The 21,437-nt window shown below is 39.8% G+C and overlaps 1 protein-coding gene across 1 annotated transcript in view; it reads left to right on the top strand.

The window, feature by feature from the left end:
- Nucleotides 1-15,415: 15,415 nt before the first annotated feature.
- The window catches only part of NAGLU (N-acetyl-alpha-glucosaminidase), a 160,338-nt gene continuing 154,316 nt past the window's right edge, over nucleotides 15,416-21,437 (top strand). Inside the window, exon 1 of the mRNA XM_044054709.1 lies at nucleotides 15,416-15,968. Within this exon, the coding sequence (XP_043910644.1) occupies nucleotides 15,538-15,968 (431 nt within the window). The 5' untranslated portion in view covers nucleotides 15,416-15,537. The remainder of the gene's footprint in view (nucleotides 15,969-21,437) is intronic.

The following is a 21,437-nucleotide window of genomic DNA, read 5'->3' as shown; positions in this document are numbered from 1 at the left end:
CCCCTTTTGACTGTGCATACACAGCTGCTGTAAAGCTCATGGCATGTTTTACAGCATGGAGTGGAGCATACAGCACTACAGTTAGTTATCACACATACAGTACATTCCCTGTATATATATATGTCATATTTAATAACTGCACTGTATACAAATGGCCCATAATGTATCCATTGTCCTTGCTATCTATTATCTCAACTCAGCATGTTATCAACATTATGACATTTATTACCCTTTCTTACAATATTACATTATATTCCTCTCACATCCATTGTTAGCATGTCCAGTTTCAAGTTATGTACATGGGTAAACAGTTGGAAACATGATTACGTATTGTTACCATCAATATGGATGTCTTTCTATTGCAAAATGTTTCTCTGTGATATCATCACATTTGAATGCATTAACTGAGTAACTCTTTTCAATTTGCCCTGTACTCATAATTATCTCTGCACTATTTCCATTGTATTCTGCGTAAATTAGCCCAATTTCACGTTCCCTGTAATTACATGCTTAAAAGTCATTTTCCTTTACTTCATATAAGCTGTCTGCACATGCTCCCATAATACGTTTGTCTACAGGCAAGTAATTTTGTTTACATTGTGTACTCATGATCTAAGCACCATTTCATATCTACCAACAATGCTGCTGGCAAAGAAAGAGTGCTTGGAATCATGTAAGCATGATGAGCACCATGTGTATGCAGTAAGCACTGCTGCTCATCTTGTTAACATACTGCAGTCATGCAAACTTTTCTCAAAGCCTACATAATTGTTAAAAAATCCCATGGAAAATGTCTAAAGCACAAAAGCTTGAAAAATACATTTTCCCTTTCTCCACTGCTGTGTGATCCCAGATTTGGTATATATAGTTAGCAGGGGGTGTGTGGGGGCTTGCCTTAGCATTAAATAAGTTTCAACATTATGTGTTTTCAAACATAATAAAAAAAAAAAAAAAAAAATATATATATATATATATATATATATATATATATATATATATACACACACACACATGCACACACACACACACACACACATGCACGCACGCACGCACGCACACACACACACACACACACACACACACACACACACAGTCACACATGCACAAACATACCTCAATGTCTTTGCTGGAGCATTCCGGAGAAACCCACAAATACAAAAAATAATAATAACAAAGGCCCAAAATCAGGGAAAGTTTGTAAATATTACTGTAATCCATTTTAAAAAGAAAACATGTTTTGTATGAATTTTCTGAAGAATAAGAAGTATGAAACTCTAATGTTTGGCATTATCAATGGGACTGCCACTTTTCCAGATACCCAAAGTAGGACATTTTTTACAAAACCATGTTATTTTGCAAGACAAACCATACGCATAATTGGTACTGAAGAGAAGGATTCACTTTTTCTCTAAAATAAATTCTAGCTGTTGTAAACTCTCTGTTGCTTTTACTGCTTTATGCCATATTAAGTTGTTTCAGACACAGAATCAAAAAATTTGTATTCTAAAATTGCAGGACATTTGTCATTCTTTATGTTTTTCACCCCTCAGAACATAACTTGCCAAGTAGTGACTCTTCTGTGAAAAGTGGGACAAGTGGTAGAAAAGTATAATAGGTGGTAACACATAATTACCAATTGACCGTAATCCTCAGTGACTTATAAAATAAAAAAAAATACTAGGGAGAGGGCAAGAATATGATGGCAAAACTGGGGCAGCTGAGAGGTATGTATGTATGCTTTTACTGCATTTGTGTTTCTTCCTACTTTATTATTTTATTGCTTTTATTTGCTTTGCTGCTTGTTCTTAAAAGTGTTCAACTGCATTTATTACTGCTTGTTAGTAGCTTGATTAAATAGTAACTGTTATTCTAAGCCTTTTAGTTTAAGCACTTGGGATTCAGGCCAGTTGTTTTACATTAGGATGGTTTGTGGTCTACACTCTTGTAGCAGGAGAGGCAGCTTACATCCTTCTAACTTGGAAATTGCTGGTTGAAGACTTAGTGTGTCTGTTATTCTAAAAGTGTCTTATTTCTGGGTTAAGTACTTGGGCTTCAGGCCAGTTATTTTACATTAAGAAAGTTTGTGGTCTACACTATTGTGGGAGGAGAGGGTAGCTTCTGCCCTTCTGAGCTGGGAATTGCTGGTTGTCTTGTTGTGCCTGCTTATTTGAACTCTTTTTTTCTGAAATTGGTGCACTTTGTTTGCTGTAGCATAGAGTAGATTCAGACCTGCTGAATCTAGCTCTGTTTGTATAACTTGAGCACTAAACCAGGCCATCTTTTGTTGGAGAGGGTTCCCCTGCACCCAAGTGGCAGCAGAGTGCAGTTAAAACTCTTCTGATTGAAGGTTGCAGGAACAGATCTCAGTTTTGAGCTTTTTTGTTGGTTAATTGGTTAATTTGTTTAACTCAATCATGTTTGCTACATAAGGAATTCCAAGCCATCCACTGAGCTATGCAAAACTTAAGTAGAAATTTTCACTGCATATTGCACATTTGAACTGCATTTTTTACCATATCACTGCTTACTTGAACTGTTTTTTTTTAATTGTTGCACTTTGTTTGCTGTTACATAGACTAGATTCAGACCTGCTGAAACTAGTCCTATTTGTAAAAGTCAAGCACTAAACTAGACCATCTTTTATTGGAGAAAGTTCCCCTGCACCCTAGTGGCAGGAATGTGCAATTAGAATTTGTCTAATTGAAGGTTGCTGGAACAGGGCTCAGTTTTGAGCTTTTTTATTGCTTAATTTGTTTAGATCAGTTTGTGCTAATTTGCTACATAGCACTGTGTTTGTGCATCGTGCACTGTCCTGCAGCAGTAGGCACCATTGGTAGTTAAAGACACATACACTTTTGCTTGCAAATTTTCCCTTAGTACTCTGCTGGTGCTCCATCAGTGAGTTCTTGTGATTGTCCCTCACTGAGAGGTGATGCATTCAGTGAAGCTCCTAAGGTGCCAACACAGATCCTATGCACTAACCAGAAATAACAGACATACTAAATCTTCAACCAGCAATTTCCAACTTAGAAGGATGTAAGCTACCTCTCCTGCCACAAGAGTGTAGACTACAAACCATCCTAATGTAAAATAATTGGCCTGAATCCCAAATGCTTAAACTAAAAGGCTTAGAATAATAGTTGCAATTTAATCAAGCTACTAACAAACAGTAATATTTCTTATTTCTGGTTTAACTATTTGGGCTTCAGGCCAGTTATTTTACATTAAGAGAGTTTGTGGTCTACACTCTTGTGGGAGGAGAGGGTAGCTTCTGCCCTTCTGGGCTGGGAATTGCTGGTTGAAGTACCATTGTGACTGCTTATTTGAACTATTTTTTTCTGAAATTGGTGCACTTTGTTTGCTGTAGCATAGACTAGATTCAGACCTGCTGAATCTAGCTCTGTTTGTATAACTTGAGCACTAAACTATGCCATCTTCTGTTGGAGAGGGTTCCCCTGCAACCAAGTGGCAGCAGAGTGCAGTTAAAACTCTTCTAATTGAAGGTTGCAGGAACAGGTCTCAGTTTTGAACTTTTCTGTTGGTTAATTGGTTAATTTAACTTAATCTGGTTTGCTACATAAGGAATTTCAAGCCATCCACTGAGCTATGCAAAACTTAAGTAGAATTTTTCACTGCATATTGCACATTTGAACTGCATTTTTTTAACATATCACTGCTTACTTGAACTGTTTTTTTTTTTTTTTAATTGTTGCACTTTGTTTGCTGTAACATAGATTAGATTCAGACCTGCTAAAACTAGTTCTATTTGTAAAACTCGGGCACTAAACCAGACCATCTTTTATTGGAGAAAGTTCCCCTACACCCTAGTGGCAGGAGTGTACAATTAGAACTTGTCTAATTGAAGGTTGCTGGAACAGGGCTCAGTTTTGAGCTTTTTTATTGCTTAATTTGTTTAGATCAGTGTGTGCTCATTTGCTACATAGCACTGTGTTTGTGCATCATGCACTGTCCTGCATCAGTAGGCACCATTGGTAGTTATAGACACACTTTTGCTTGCAATTTTTTCCTTAATACTCTGCTGGTGCTCCATCAGTGAGTTCTTGTGATTGTCCCTCACTGAGAGGTGATAAATGCAGCGAAGCTCCTGAGGTACCAACACAGATCCTATGCACTAGCCCTTCATATTATTTGTCCACTTCTCCTGTCTGCTACTTTACCTGTTCCTTCCTCACCCTGTTTTCTGACCACATCAACTTACCCAGCATTATGGATGGACAATTTACCACAGTTTCTCCAGCCAGCCTGGTCAACATGGGCATCCTGAGGCAATGTAGCAATTGCCTCATGCACACTGACAACCCATTTCTTCTAGTCCACACAAATTCATTATGTGAGACATGCATCTGTATCAAGAACCTAGAATCCAGGCACTCTCACTCACTCGTCAGTCCATCTGATACTAAGCAGGTTGTCAGCATGAACACCTCACCTCCTGCACCTACCTAACCAACAACACATACACCTACATATGCGGAGGTCCTTGCAAGAAGCTTACCTAAACATCAGAGACCTCCCAAACACAAGCACACTTCACATAATACATCCTCTGCAGAGTATAGTACATATATCACACACCAGTGTCTCACCAGTCAAGCCCTCTAAGGCATAACACAAAAACAAACATCTTCGTCATAGGTGACTCAGTTGTGAGACACACAGATGCCCCTCTCACCACGTTGGATAAGGAAAAGATCACGGTCAGCTTTCTGTCAGTTGCCAGGATCCACCACATCACACACACACACACACACACACACACACACACACACACACACACACACACACACACACACACACACACACTCAAGTCTCTTAACAACAGGCAATGTTATGACTCTGTCATAGTCCATGTTGGTGTGAATGACTTGAGACATACCTCACTGGACTATATTAAGAGAGACATGACTTGAGCTCTGGGATTATGTGTGTCAGGCACGTATGTCCCTAGCCTTAAGCAGCACTTTACCTTTACCTAGGATGATACTTCAATACAAACAAAAATGATTGACTTCAACAATTGGCTTAGTTTCTGGTGTCACTCAAAAGGGATCCAGTATCTGTCAGCCTGGGATGACATGATCAACAGACCTCGATGCTTTGTAAGAGATGGTCTTTATTTGTTAGCCCTGGGATTTTGGTTATTGGCTAAGGCTCTTGCCATCCGCATAGTCCCTTTTTTAGGCAATGTCACAAAAACAAAATTCCTGATGTAAAAATATCCTCTAAAAACAAAAAGTGTTCAACTGCATTTATTACTGCTTGTTAGTATCTTGATTAAATTGCAACTATTATTCTAAGCCTTTTAGTTTAAGCACTTGGGCTTCAGGCCAATTGTTTTACATTAGGATGGTTTGTAGTCTAAACTCTTGTGGCAGGAGAGGTAGCTTAGATCCTTCTAAGTTGTAAATTGCTGGTTGAAGACTTAGTGTGTCTGTTATTCTAAAAGTGTCTTATTTCTGGTTAAAGTACTTGGGCTTCAGGCCAGTTATTTTACATTAAGAGAGTTTGTGGTCTACACTCTTGTGGGAGGAGAGGGTAGCTTTCTGAGCTGGGAATTGCTGGTTGAAATATTATTGTGACTGCTTATTTGAACTCTTTTTTTCTGAGTTTGGTGCACTTTGTTTGCTGTAGCATAGACTAGATTCAGATCAGCTGAATCTAGCTCTGTTGTTATAACTTGAGCACTAAACCAGACCATCTTTTGTTGGAGAGGGTTCCCCTGCACCCAAGTGGCAGCAGAGTGCAGTTAAAACTCTTCTGATTGAAGGTTGCAGGAACAGGTCTCAGTTTTGAGCTTTTTTGTTGGTTAATTGGTTAATTTGTTTGCTACATAAGGAATTTCAAGCCATCCACTGAGCTATGCAAAACTTAAGTAGAATTTTTCACTGCATATTGTACATTTGAACTGCATTTTTTACCATATCACTGCTTACTTGAACTGTTTTTTTTTTAATTGTTGCACTTTATTTGCTGTTACATAGACTAGATTCAGACCTGCTGAAACTAGTTCTATTTGTAAAACTCGAGCACTAAATTAGACCATCTTTTATTGGAGAAAGTTCCCCTGCACCCTAGTGGCAGGAGTGTGCAATTAGAACTTGTCTAATTGAAGGTTGCTGGAACAGGGCTCAGTTTTGAGCTTTTTTATTGCTTAATTTGTATAGATCAGTTTGTGCTCATTTGCTACATAGCACTGTATTTGTGCATCGTGCACTGTCCTGCAGCAGTAGGCACCATTGGTAGTTATAGACACACACACACTTTTGCTTGCAAATTTTCCCTTAGTACTCTGCTGGTGCTCCATCAGTGAGTTCTTGTGATTGTCCCTCACTGAGAGGTGATATATTCAGCGAAGCTCCTGAGGTACCAACACAGATCCTATGCACTAGCCCTTCGTATTATTTTTCCACTTCTCCTATCTGATATTTTACCTGTTCCTTCCTCACTCTGTTTTCTGACCACATCAACTTACCTAGCAATATGGATGGACAATTTACCATCGAGGTCTGTTGACCATGTCATCACCCTCACAATTTCACCAGCCAGCCTGGTCAACATGGGCATCCTGAGGCAATGTAGCAATTGCCTCATGTACACTGACAACCCATTTCTTCTAGTCCACACAAATTCATTATGTGAGACATGCATCTGTATCAAGAACCTAGAATCCAGGCACTCTCACTCACTCGTCAGTCCATCTGATACTAAGCAGGTTGTCAGCATGAATACCTCACCTCCTGCACCTACAAAACCAACAACACGTAAACCTACATATGCAGAGGTCCTTACAAAAAGCTTACCTAAACATCAGAGACCTCCCAAACACAAGCACACTTCACATAATACATCCTCTGCAGAATATAGTTCATATATCACACACCAGTGTCTCACCAGTCAAGCCCCCTAAGGCATAACACAAAAACAAACATCTTCGTCATAGGCGACTCAATTGTGAGACACTCAGATGTCCCTCTCACCAGGTTGGATAAGGAAAAGGTCACGGTCAGCTGTCTGTCAGTTGCCAGGATCTGTCACATCACACACACACTCAAGTCTCTCAACAACAGGCAATGTTATGACTCTGTCATAGTCCATGTTGTGAACGACTTGAGACATACCTCACTGGACTATATGAAGAGAGGCATGACGGAGCTCTTGGATTATGTGTCTTAGGCTGGTATGTCCCTAGCCTTAAACAGCACTTTACCTTCACCTAGGATGATACTTCAATGCAAACAAAAAATTATTGACTTCAACAATTGGCTTAGTTTCTGGTGTCACTCAAAAGGGATCCAGTATCTGTCAGCCTGGGATGACATGGTCAACAGACCTTGATGCTTTGAAAGAGATGGTCTTTATCTGTCAGCCCTGGGATTTTGGTTATTGGCTAAGGCTCTTGCCATCCCCATAGTGTCTTTTTTAGGCAATGTCATAAAAACAAACTTCCCTCAAAGTTATGCTGTTAAACTCTAGGAGTCTGAACAGGAAACTGCACTCATTGGAAGCAGTCCTCACCCTGAAACATGCTGTCATTTGTGCAGTCACTGGGACCTGGTTTAAGGCAGTGAGAGCACCACACCTATACCAGGTTATATTTCTTTCCACACGTTCAGACCACAAACTGAAGGCATGAGAACTAAAGGAGGTGGTGCAGCAAGATTTATTAACAAGGTTTTGGAAATGTATACCTGTTATCTATGGATATTGTCTCTGTGAATGATTAGTCCATTTTGTAATGTTTGGGTTTTTGGAAATGTAACTTGCTATCGATATATTTGTCTCTGAATGATTAGTGTAATGTTTGAGCAATCATACCTTGCTATGTGATAACTACTGTTTCTCATCCCTACCTTTTCTCTCTTGCCTCCTTAAGTTACCTGCTCATCTTGTGCTTCCTGCACTAGTCTATAGGAATATAAAGGACCCTCTCCAATTATCGGTGGTTCATCTCACTGAATAACTACACTACAATCCCGCTCTCAAGGACACCAGTAAAAGTATATTTGTTGAATAATTCCTGCCAGAAAGACTTTCTACTATTGTACCTCTACTACAGGGTTAGAGAAAGTCCTGAGCTAGGACAGCCAGCAGCCTCTACCCTCCCCCTTCTGTACCTTCACACACTCTCTCCCCCATCCTCTATATTAACTCCTTTTGTCTAGCAACCTTTTTCCTTGTTGTACTCTAACTCCCTCTCATATCAGCCTTGCAATATTAGACTTGTCCACTAGGTGGCTCCCTTACCCCAGCCATACTCTCTATCGTATCTCTTATGCCCAGATACTTACTTTAATTTATCCTGTTGTCCCTTAACTGCTATTCAGTCCTCTCACTGTACCCTCAACTTCTACTGTCTACATCCACCTTTCCTAGGCTCAATTCTCACTATCCTTTTCCCACATCTGTCTTTTCCAACTTACCTTCTGAAGTCAGTCCTGCTGATTGTTTTTTATAACTGCATCTGTATCTGTCTCTACCCGCTCCGTTCGCCCTGTGGGCTCACTCCGCTCCCCCTACCCCCAATTCTCACCCACCCCAGGGGTCCTACTCTTATACTTACTAAACCACACCTCTTCCTCTTCCAATTACTCTTAGAATTACTAACCACACCTCTTCCTCTTCCCATTATTCTCTGTACACTTTATCATTGTTCATCTTCTCTCATATCTACCTTCTCTTAACACTCCCATCTATCTTACCATAACCTTCACAATTCCCCATCCTCACCCTTTATACTTCCATATTCTACCTACACACATCCAATAGTAAATTCTTACAGTGTATAAACCACCCACCCCATTATATGTCCTACTTTTATTCACACTATTACTACTTCTTCCTCTAACCTTTGCCTACTTACTCACCTCCTATGAATACCCACTACATCCACACCCTCACTATCCTAATAAGGAAACCAATGCTCTATCCCTACCACTCCTTTATATCCATGCTAATATAACATCTTCACCCAATTACCTACTTGCAAAGTATCATAGAATATTACATATTAAATATAACACTCTTATTCTCAGGAAAAATCTACTTCTATACAGCAAATTCCCTAACCCAAGCTACATAGGATTACTACTCTCATTAAAGGATGGTGACATCCACCCTAACCCAGGCCCAACAAAAACTCCTAGCACTCTCCATAGCCAAAATCACTCACCTATTGATTCCCTTAGTAAACCACCTAACTCCCTCCAAGTAGCCCATCTTATTATACGTAGCATTAACAGCAAAGTATCTCAACTCCAAGCTCTAGTAGACGTTTATTCCTTTGATATCCTCTGCTTATCAGAAACATGGTTAAAACCCTGCAACCAAAGACAGTGAAATCCTTCCACCTGGATATAACATGCTAAGACTCGATCGAGTAGCCAAGAAGGGTGGTGGGGTAGCTATTCTATTTAAATCTGGCTTACAGTTAACCACTTATGACTGTAAACTACCTTTTGAATCCAGTGCAGAAATTCTCATCTCCAAACTTCATCTTAACAATGCCAAATCCATCTATATTATCTGTATGTATCTTCCTCCTGGTAATAACTTTGCTACCATGGAAAATATCCTTTGCTGGCTATCCCAACACCTGCCCCAAGAAACCATAATCCTAGGAGATATAAACATTGATTGGAACTGCTATTGTAGCAACCTCCCTACCACTCACATTAACCTATATGGGTTATCTCAAACCATTACATCCCCCACCGGGATCAATAAAGCTAACAAGAAAGCAAGCATATTAGACTGGATTCTCATAAACCATCACCCTCACAATTATGATTCTGGAGCCCTCCCTGATGATATAAGTGACCACTCACTTACCTATATTATCAGGCATAAAGCCCATACTCCCAATCCAACATCTGTCAGAAATATCAGATCCAAAAAGAACTTTAACCCTGAGCTATTCGAAAAGGAACTAAGAGCTTGCAATTGGTCTCCCTTAAAACACCTCCCTTTAGAAGAAGCCATCAAATACTTTAACTCTAACTTCCTTGCCATTCTTAACCACCATGCTCCAACCAGATTAATTAGAATTAAAACCAAGTCTGCCCCATGGCTTTCAAAAGAAACCAAACACAAAATTTATCTTAGAAATAAATATTGGGCCAAATGGAGAATGACTAAAAATCCTGTTGACCAATAAACCTTTAGACAGTTAAGAAATTACACTAAGAAAGCTATACTCTCTGATAAAATAAATTACTACCTACAATTTCAACAAACTAACCAAAACAACCCACAAATTTGGACTAGCATTAACCAATTACTTCACCCAGGTCAATCCACCAGACTAAACCCTCAAAATACTGACCATAATGTTGTTGTTGTTGTTGTGTCTTTCGGCTTTTCCCAGTTAGGGGTCACCACAGTGGACCTCCGGTACGCTAATTTACCAATAAACCTTTAGACAGTTAAGAAATGACACTAAGAAAGCTATACTCTGATAAAATAAATTACTACCTACAATTTCAACAAACTAACCAAAACAACCCACAAAAATTTGGACTAGCATTAACCAATTACTTCACCCAGGTCAATCCACCAGACCAAATCCTCAAAATACTGACCATAATGTTGTTGTTGTTGTTGTTGTTGTTGTGTCTTTCGGCTTTTCCCAGTTAGGGGTCACCACAGTGGACCTCCGGTATGCTAATGATTAGAAGTAGATTTTTACGTGCCGAGTTGCCGGCCCTGACGCACAACCTTCAACGATGGTACGCCCATTCACGCATGTCTCCACACACAAGACGCTCTAGCTGAGAATCGAACAGGACGACATCTTACTGTGAGGCGACAACGCTACCGCAGCACTACCACCACAGTAAAATACTGACCATAATAATCCCATAAATACAGCCAATACATTCAATACCTTTTTTACTAATGCTATCCAAACACTAGCTAGTCAGCTATCACCTAATAGCTTCATTTTACCGTCCTATAACTCAACCTCACCCCCTCCTTTTCATTTTCAACCTGTCCCAACTAAATATATTCTAACCCTTATACAAAAACTAAAACCATGCTCTCCCTCAGCAGACCAACTAACTGCTGAATTTCTACAGCTATCAGCCAAAGCTATAGCATATCCCATTTCCATTCTGATCAGTAGGACTATTACCGAAGGTCACATACCTAGCTTATGGAAAGTCTCTCATATTATCCCCCTCCATAAAGGTGGACACTCCATTGAGTTCTCCAACTACCACCCCATTGCCCTTCTTTCTCCTTTGGCAAAGATCATGGAGAAATGCATCCACAGACAATTACTTGACCACTTAACCCAAAATAACTTACTTTCCAGCTGTCAACATGGTTTCAGACCCTCACACAGCACTACCACTGCCCTCCTTTCCTTTACAGATTGCATAAACAAAAAACGCAACATTAATAACCTTTCCTCTGCATTATTTATTGTCCTGTCTAAAGCATTTGACATGGTAAATCATCAGATTCTCATCAACATACTCAAATCCCTGTCATTAGATGCACCTTCCATAAAATGGTTCCAGTCCTACCTAGATAAAAGACAACAGGCAGTAATTTGGCATAAGACTCTATCTACCCTCCAATTGGTTACCCTAGGTGTCCCTCAAGGGTCCATACTAGTACCTCTCCTCTTCTCCATATTTATTAATGACCTTCATCTAGCCATTCCCCAAGCCACATACATACAATATGCTGATGACTCCACACTTATATGCTCAGCCAAATCCACATCTGAACTTCACTCTCTTACCCAGACGGTATTAAACACAGTTGAACAATGGTTCACACACCGTTGCCTTCTTTTGAACCCCCAAAAAACTAAACTCCTCCTCTTCAATCCTACTCAGAAGTCCTCTCCTTTTAATTTCTCAGTTACATCCACCAATGGTACCATTATATCACCAGACCCAACCACCAAACTACTGGGTATCACCATTGATAACAATCTGAACTTTGACATCCATATCAACAATAATATAAAAACTGTCAACAAAAAACTTGGCTATCTCTATAGGATTAAACCCTTCCTTTCCCCCACAACCAGTAAAACTATAGCTCACACTCATCTAATCTCTACACTCCTCTATGCCTCACTCATTTTTACTAAACTATCTAAAAATGACCTCAGCAAACTGGAAATGTCCTACAATAACATTGCCAGATTTGCAACAGGCAACCTTTTCAGAACCCACTGTTGCATAAATATAAAGCAGCTAGGATGGCTGGAACTACAAAACCTGATTAAATTCCATCAACTAACCATTGCCCATAATACTCTTTATAAACCTTCCAGTACTCCTATTCTATCTACCCTCATCACCCCACATACAAATCTGAAGGCCTTATGTTTTTCACACAAACTTCTTGCACACACCTCTAAACCTAACAACAAGGCTGGGGATTCTCTCTTTTCGAATGCTGTCAGAAAAACCTGAAATATTCTCCCCAGTGACCTTTCCTCTCTTCCCTCTTTATCAATCTTCAAAAACAGACTGAAACTTTTCCTTAGAACACACTGGTTATGCCCCTGTACTAAACCTGACTAGGTATCTATCTATCTGTTTAAACTTAGCTCTGCCTATCCCATACTACTCATGAACTGTTATATATTCCTTTTTTACTATAAATACATACCCCCTCTAAAACTACACTGTGTCCAACCTCTGTGAATAATTTCTACTGAGGAATTTCTTTATTTTAATACAATTAAACTGTCTTCTTCTTTGATTTTATTTCTTCTTTTTATGTATTATACCTGTATGTTGTATTGTATATGCATTCTTGCACTATAAGGATTTTTTTTTGTCCTCGCTGAATTTTCTGTTTTAACCTGGAATATGCATTGTATATAATGAATGTTGCTATTTAGTCATTTTTTGTTGCTTTTTCATGTTTCTGTCTTGGAGCTCATCTCCCCAGGCCTCTACTGAAAATGGACATACATCCAGTTAGACTAGCCCGGTCAACAAATGTAAAATAAAATAATAATAAATAAATACACCTCTAGATTGGTTAAACATCATGATTCCCTTTAATTACTTCAGGTACAATTGACTGTAGGTAAGACCCCTCTTCAGGTCATTGCCAGCTATAGGACCCTCTTCATAAATCAGGACATACACTCAGCCTACTTGGATCTACTTGAGTCAATCAAGATACAACCAAACACCCTGGTTTTGGGTAACTTTACTTATCCATCTATAGACAGGGTAAATTATACATGTTCTAACTCACTTGCCCAAAGGTTTCTGGCTTTCATTAACTCCAACATTCTGGACCAGCTGATTGACACACCCACAAGGGGCTCCAACATCCTGCACCTGGTGCTCACCAACATGAGAGACCGCTGCACCACCCCCAGTGTATGTGGCCATCTCTGGTGAGATCTGACCACAAATCAGTCTCGCTAGTAGTAACTATAACACGAGACCCCCCCTTAGCATCAACCGGACTAAAACCTTCTCCAAGACCAATTATAACCTTTAACGTGATGGCATAAATAGCTTCATAGCCCCACCCCCACTGATAGAACAAACATCTCTGCTGAGTTATACACCGATACTTTATACAAGCACCTGTACAATTGTATTGACTCTGCCATACCTGATAAAACCAAAGCAAAAGCTTCAAGGAAAAACAAACCTGCCTGGTGGACAACTGCCATTAATAGGCTATACAACAGGAGAAAGAAATTGCTGTCTAAGAGCAGGAAGAAATGGTCTCAAAACTGGAAACACTCCCTCCTCAAGTTAAACAAGCAAATAAGACTCCAAGTGAAGGCCTCCAAAGCTAGCTACAAATCCAAATTAGCTTCCCTATTTAAGGATAAACATAAGGTGTTCTTTAGTTACATCTGTAACCTCAAAGGTAAGGCACAGATGTGTGCTGAACTCATAGTTAATGTTACTGCATATGTAGAACCTGTGGATATAGCAAACCTGCTGGCTGACAGGTTCAGTGAAAACTTCACTCCCCTGTCCCTGCCACATATACCTCAAAGCATCCCAAACACCTCTCCCCTGCCTAGTATCTCTGAGGAGCAGGTCTTAAATGCCCTCTCCAAGGCCAAAAGCACAGCTTCTATGGGACCAGGCAACATCCCAGGCTGTGTTCTACATGAGTTAAAACAGGAGTTAGCATCACTATTGAGCACGCTTTTCAATCACAGCCTAAACACTGGCTTTGTCCCAGTGGAATGGAAAACAGCTACCGTCATCCTTTGCACAAAGGGGGTGCATCCACAGACCCCGGAAACTATAGACCCTTTAGCCTGACCAGCCTTATCTGCAAGGCCATGGAACGAAATATCATGGACCTATTAACAAAGATATAGAAAATCTCCAAACGCTCGACCCCACCCAGTTTGGCTTTGTGAAGGGGCGATCATGCCTGTTAAACTTGGTGGACTTTTTCAAGACAGTCACCAAAGCTCTAGGTGAGGGCAAATCTGTGCATATGGCCTACTTAGATTTAGCCAAGACCTTTAACACAATCCCCCTACTCAGGCATCATTGATAAACTCACTCAGCTAGGTATCAACCCATATATTGTCAGGTGGGTTGCAAACTGGCTCACTGCTAAAACTCATACAGTCAAAATAGGGGACTCCACCTCCTCCGGCAGAGCAGTAACCAGTAGTGTTCTACAGGGATCATTTCTGGGACCCCTACTGTTCGGAATCTAAAGTGCAGGCTAAAATTAAAGGACTGTGACTGTTTTCTGATGACTGTAAACTCATCATCATAACTGTAAAATCATTGAAATCCCAAGTGATGTCAACATCTTGCAAGAAGTCTTACACAGACTAATGACTGGTGCCAACAAAGCGAGCCTTAGGTATAGGCCAACTAGGCGGCCGTCTAGGGCAATGCTCTAGCAGGGGCACTTTTCCAGTATTTATTTGGGGTAGGTACACTAGGATGGGGGCGCCGGGTGGTGTGGTGGGGGCTCCGTGGAGCCCTTTTGCCTAGGGCATCAGTTGACCTAAGGCCACTCCTGGGTGCCAAAGTCACGACCTTATACTTAATGCAAAAAAGTGCATTATCATCCCCTTCAGCAAGGTTGATGTTCCTGGCAATGCTTTATCGTAAGTTAATAGAACTCAGATTTTAAAAATGTCCCTGACTGTCCCCGATTATTTCTAGATCTGTCCCTGATTCTTTTGGGAGAGAACTGACCCTGATTCATCGAGAGCTACGGCTATATGTACAGTAAAATAACTTCCTTATGGTATTTCTGAATTATGTATATAGTGTTGTTTTCTTCTAGTTTAGTGTTACTCTCGTTCTCCCTACGAACTGTTAATTTACAACATCTCAGACTTCCCCTTCAGCCACATGACTGACTCCGCCCACTTTCTGTCGGCTTGCTGTTTTCACTGGTTGGCGGGAATGACAGTCAAGCCTCCTTAGGGTCCCTTGGCGTGTTGTAATAGCAATACACGGATGAAGTGGTTTATTGTGGTTTCCTGGTAAAGGGCTCAAGTGGTGGGAAGTTTAAGAGGGGTTTGGAAGCATCATGGGTACCACAGCGCGGGATGTTTTCCTGTTGAGACTGGGTTGCGCTGTGCTTCTGTGGGTCCCTCTGCTTGCCGCTGCTGCAGAGTTTCAGACACTTTCCCATTTAAAGCCCCGGGCCGATGACCAGAGCCAGACTAAGGCTGTGCGTGAACTTTTGCAAAGGCTTGTGAAGGATCGCGCGGGTGAGTTCGTGGTCTCTGTAAACCGATCAGTGGCTGTGGACGGCTTAGAAACGTACGAGCTGCGATCGGTAGGCGGTGGGAAGCAGATCTCGGTGGTAGGAAGCACTGGTGTTGCTGCTGCCACTGGGATCTATTACTATCTGAAGTATTATTGCAAATGCCACATTTCGTGGTCTGGAGACCAGCTTAACATTTCTCGTCCACTGCCACCAGTCCAGGGAGTAATACGAGTGACAACGCCCAACAGGTAAGTAACCGGCAGGTATGGTGATGTTCAGATGCATGCTGAGGAATAACTTCATTCAGTAGTCCTGTATCATATGATTAAGTTGTATATGACATTGAGTAGTGCCGAAACTGAATGACTAACGAAATCTATTTAAAAAGTGAAAGCTGGAAAATGAAACCGTAACATTTTGTTCCAACTCAGCAGAACCGATCAAGATACTTTATATTGGGTTTCTCTAGTATAATATTGGGTACACACGGCCAGGTTTATAAAGGCTTTCGGGTCAATAGCCCAGTAATCTATGAACCTGTCATCTGGATTTGAATTTTTTTAAGGTAATGCAGGTTCTTGCAGTTATTAGCTTTCTTTTTTTTTCTTATGCAACTATGCGGCTGACAGTCAGGTGATTACAAGATAGTTGCTTGCTTCAGCCTGATGGCAGGTTTTTAGAATCCTCTTTATTACTTGGGGTGGAGCAGTTGAGCAGGTGCTCTGCCAGCATACCTCTCAATTGTCCAGATTTTTGCAGAATGTCCATATTTTTATCTTTTCATCTTAAAATTTGTGGTTTAATGGCAAATCATTGAAGATTGAGGACACTAAATAATGGCAGGCATTTGAGTATCAAGACTTCATATCCTTCAGAAAATTTATGCTAACACAAACCCTTTTATTCAAACAACTTTTATTCAAACAAGTTTATACTTATAAGTGGAATGTTTAAAATGTGTCTGTATTTTTGGCTTTTGTCCCCCATTATTATTTTTGTCGTCCTAAAAGGTTAAGAGGTACGCGCAGAAGTATTAAAGTTGCTTGTAACCTGGTCTGGTAAAAACCAGCTTTAGAGGGATGCTTGACATTCTGTTTTAGCATAGACAATGCTGGTTAACTAAAATAAAGAGTTTTCTCTATCAACTGTGTTGGAAGAAGTTGGTTACTTGTTCTGCTTGTCTTGTATTGTTTCTAAAGCTGTGATGAAAAAAGGTACTCATTTGCTTTTTCAGTGTTTTGTTTTTCTTGCATGCAGAGTAGTGATTAAGGAGGCATAATTTATTTGCATACTTTCTTTTTAGTAACTGGGTAAGTGGACTGCTCCAAAGACAATTTTCGGCTAGGCCCTGGAAGTTAATGAAATAGAAGACCCAGATGCTTTGTTGGCCTGGGTTTCAGTGATCTTAATTCCCCTTATACCATCGTCTTTAGTTAGTTTATCCTGTGCTGTAAAAATTTAATGTGATCAGTGCCAGCATATTTAAACATAGTATTCCCTAATCACCTCAGCTTAAACTAACATCTGTCCGAACTGTCAGAACATGTATGTGAAAAAATGTAGTAGTTTTCTAGCAGAAGGTCCATACACAAGTTATGGCCACCTAGCTGAGTGTGTCTTTCCTGGACTAGAGTGTCAGTTGCTTTTAAATAGCCAAGTCATAGTGCAATGTGCTTCTCAGTCTCTTTCAACTGGTCCTTGTGCATGAGCCCTCAGCCTCCCAATCTGCAAGAACTGTGGTCCTAGAACCTGCCTGTTGGCAACATCTTGATACTTGCTACTTAATTTGGGTGGCCCAACATGAGATATCTTCATGATAAAGAGCACCATTTGTTTATTTGTAGTGCATAGAGCACCGTGATTACACTCAAAAATCGGTTAAGCGATACTATAAACATGAGACTCTGCCTTAACAACACTTTTGTTAAGCACACCCTAAGCATTGTCAACATAGAGTCTGCTGCTTTGCACTAAAAGCAGACAGCGCTGACCAGAAAACAGCATCTGCATGGCATGAAACAGCTTTATTTCAACTCTTGTTTCTGCCTGCTAAAATAAACTCAGTACTTTGGTTACAACTGCTTCCCTTACACAGGGAATATCTAAGATGTAAACAACTTCTCACTGCTTTACCAGCTTTAAAAACTGGTACAACACATCTTTTTTTTTAATCTAATTTTTCATAAGCTAGTAGTATAAATCTCCATGCACTACGAAGGATTTTGATTTGAACTCTGAATGTAACAAAAAAAAATCCCTCTTAAGGTGAATTTCTTACTGCCAATGTCTTAAATACATAATATACTCGTTATGATTGGTGACCCAATCATAATTCTCTGTAGTGGTAACAGTATCGCAAAAGTTAACCCACTTGCTTTTGATGTAGAAGGCTGTGGGTTCTATTCTTACATCAGGTAGATTGATTGCTGACACTTCAGTACAGCATAGGGTGCTGCTGCACTCCTGAGTGTGTTTTCCTTCAGGTTCGACATTAAACTGAGGTCCCATCTGCTTGTGCTGGTGGTAGCTCAGGTGGATGTAAAAGATCTCACTGCACCTATCAGAAAGAGTAGGAGAAGTTCCCTGATCCCCTGACCAAATTTCCCCTAGCAGTATAGGATCTCCCTGAAAAAAAAAAGGCTACTTGCCTAGTGGGATTAACTTTGCTAACAAATACAGGGTAAGTGAACTGGTCCATGACCTTTTTGGCTACAATCCAGCCATAAGACAAAGCACAAATATTAATACCCATGTAAGTAGAACAGTCGTATACATAGTATTCCTTACAATGTGACAACCATTGTTGTAAAACAGGTACCTATCCAAATTAAAAAAAAATGTTATGGTAAGTGGCGCATGACAAAGCAGAAGTTTCACGAGTAATGTGACAAACTTTTATATTACAAACTATTCACCAAAGCCACGATATAAAACAAGAAGTCTGAATTTCACAGGTAATGTGACCATTTTGCATAAAAGCAAAATTGTGGTTAATAACAGTGATTCTTTGACACATTTAAATGAAACATTAAATACATTTGTTACTAAGCTATACAGATCCATCATGGTTTCAATTGGATGCAGGTTTCTTGGAAGTAAAATAGTGATTTAAAACTGTTTGGATTAGCAGTATAACTGCAGAGAAAGTTATAGAATTAGAGGAAATAATTTGGAAAAAAGTTTTTATTTATCAATAAGTAAATAAATTATTACTGCAAGTACTAGTTATACTTTTGCATGAGTTGAGGTGTCTTGTCACTAGTATTTTGTCATTTGAAAGTGATTTAGGACTGCAGGACACTTCATGGCATTCTTTTTCCAGGTTTGTATCTCTGAAGCAATTGCATTTATTTTCTTCCAATAATTATTTCTTGAGTTGTTTTTGGAATGACTAGTTGTCCCAATAATATCTGGGTGGCTGTTTCAGACAGCTGAGGCTTTTTTGTGAATGTGTTTTCATTAGTGGATAATTTCAAAGGTGGTTTTACAAGCTGCATCTTTTTTTCTTTTCTGTGCTAGTTGCATCATTTTCTGTGGGAGACTCTGACCAGATGTTATACCTGTTTTTGTTACTTGATACTTGTCTCAATCTGGTTGGTAAGACTTAAATGAGTGTTGTTGTACTATACTTGGGGCAAAATCTGTGTTTTGATTTGCTAAGATGTCATGCATTTGAATTAAAAGATGGGGCGTCACAATGGGATGGAAGCCATAAGCATTGTATATGGTATTAGTAAGATATGTCTGAACCTATATGATGATGATTTTGTTGTCGGTGCCCGATAATAGATGTACGTTAAACGCTTGCTTAGAATATTGGATTCCAGTTTTGAAATACTGGGATGAATAGTATTGAGATCAAGGCTGTAACTGCAGTCAGTCTTTTCAAATAGCTGCTCCACTTTTTTGTTTTATTTCTATTTTTGAAATTCAGTTGTGAGTATTTTAAAGATTTATGCAGAAATAATGGTAGTGTGGTAACAGAGGCAGTGGAAAATAATAATTTAAGCTTGGGGGGGATTGGAGATGTTTAATTCTTGTGCCAAGTGTTGTATTTCTGTTTGTTTTGGGATAGGTTTTGTTTGTGTCAATAGTTTTCATGGATGTTTGGGCTCTCCGAGTTTAGCTATTTGTAGCTGTCTTATGTATTGTGCATTAGCTACATTGGTTTTGATTCTTACTAATCTTTTAAGGATTTTGGAATTTGTGCTGCTTTCTGTAACAAGAAGTGTCACAGTTCTGTACATGGCATGCTTTGTCTTTAAATTTTATAAGTTGTTTTGGTTTACTTCTAACCCAGGGAGTGGGGATTTCCTTGTATTCATATTTTTTTGATGGCGTATAATTTATTATGTTGTAAAATAAAAAAGTAAAAGTAGGGTCAGCGGAAGCATACACTGGACTTCAGTCTATAATCTAGGGTTCAACTAGAACTATGCTTTCAGTAGAATCAGCAACTGTTCCGCTCGTTCTAGGTTGAGGTGCTGTTTTTCTGAGCTTCACTGAAAGATTGCCAATTACTGGGCACTGTTCTTGGGGAGAATGTGTAACTGTTGTCATTTGTCAGAAAAGGTTGTTAGTATGACACCTGTTGCTCCTCTCTGATTCGTATGAAGGTTGGGTCTGGTAACCCCAGAAGCTGTGTAAGTTATGGGTAGCAATCATTTGACATTGCTAATCCATAGTTTTATCACTGAAGATTTTATGTTTGTGAAGGCTATTATTTCATCCAGTGTGGCTTGAATAAGAGACATACTGGTGGCATATACAGTAGAGCTGCTAACACTATAGCTTATCCACATAGAGTATTTGAATTAAAGCCAGGATCTGTGCCTGCTCCCACTCTTGTTCATGCCTGTTTGTGTATATTGTATGTTTGATGAAATACATTCATTGTTTTGAAACCACATTTCTGTAAATGCAGTTATTTTAGGACAGTGTTTTAAAGTGCATAGTTCAGATCATAGCCATTTATTATTTGTGCATATCTCATTTTACTATTTCTGTTTCTTTTCTACTGTGTCTAATAAAGCTTTAAATTTGTGTGTGTACTTGTGTTAGATTCTGTATCATGAGATGCTGCAAACTGAACCCGTGTTAGGAATATCCCCTTATTCCTTTCCTTCATTCTTAGATGCCTGCAACCAGAATGCTTTACTTCTATTGAGTCATCATCACAACTGCATCCATCTGTCATGGATAAAATTAAACCACACTGTAGTAACAAGGAAGTGAAGACTATGTGCCATTTCATGTTGGGCACAGCTGTCTTATCTCCTTGTATCTCTGCACTGGTTTATGTACTTGTCATCCTGCAATTCATTGCCTTTGAATGAAAATAAGCATGCATAGATTTATAAATAAAATCACATGACACACTTGCTTGGAAGAAATGACCACAGCCATATATTTATTATACCAAGTCTGATTGAATTGTATATGAAATCAGTGCCAGTCAGACCAAGTCAATGCCAACCAGGAATATTCAGATGTGCATAAAGGGCGGAACTTGGAAGGAAGTCAAATCAACCAGGCCATAAATACCACCGCAGTCCCAGTAATTGTGTAACCAACACCAGTGGCTGGAGGGATTTGCAGTCAAACACCAACAGTCCCCATCACCATTCAGCCAGATACCAGTGGCTGAATGGGGTCTGCCACTTGTGGGACTCCAGGCAGTGGCCCAGCCTGCACACTGCACTTTAGAGCAGACAGCC

The sequence above is a fragment of the Protopterus annectens genome, chromosome 13.part0, assembly GCF_019279795.1.
Source record: "Protopterus annectens isolate FY-2018-M chromosome 13.part0, PAN1.0, whole genome shotgun sequence".
NCBI lineage: Eukaryota > Metazoa > Chordata > Ceratodontiformes > Protopteridae > Protopterus > Protopterus annectens.
This window is presented reverse-complemented; position numbering and strand designations above follow the sequence as displayed.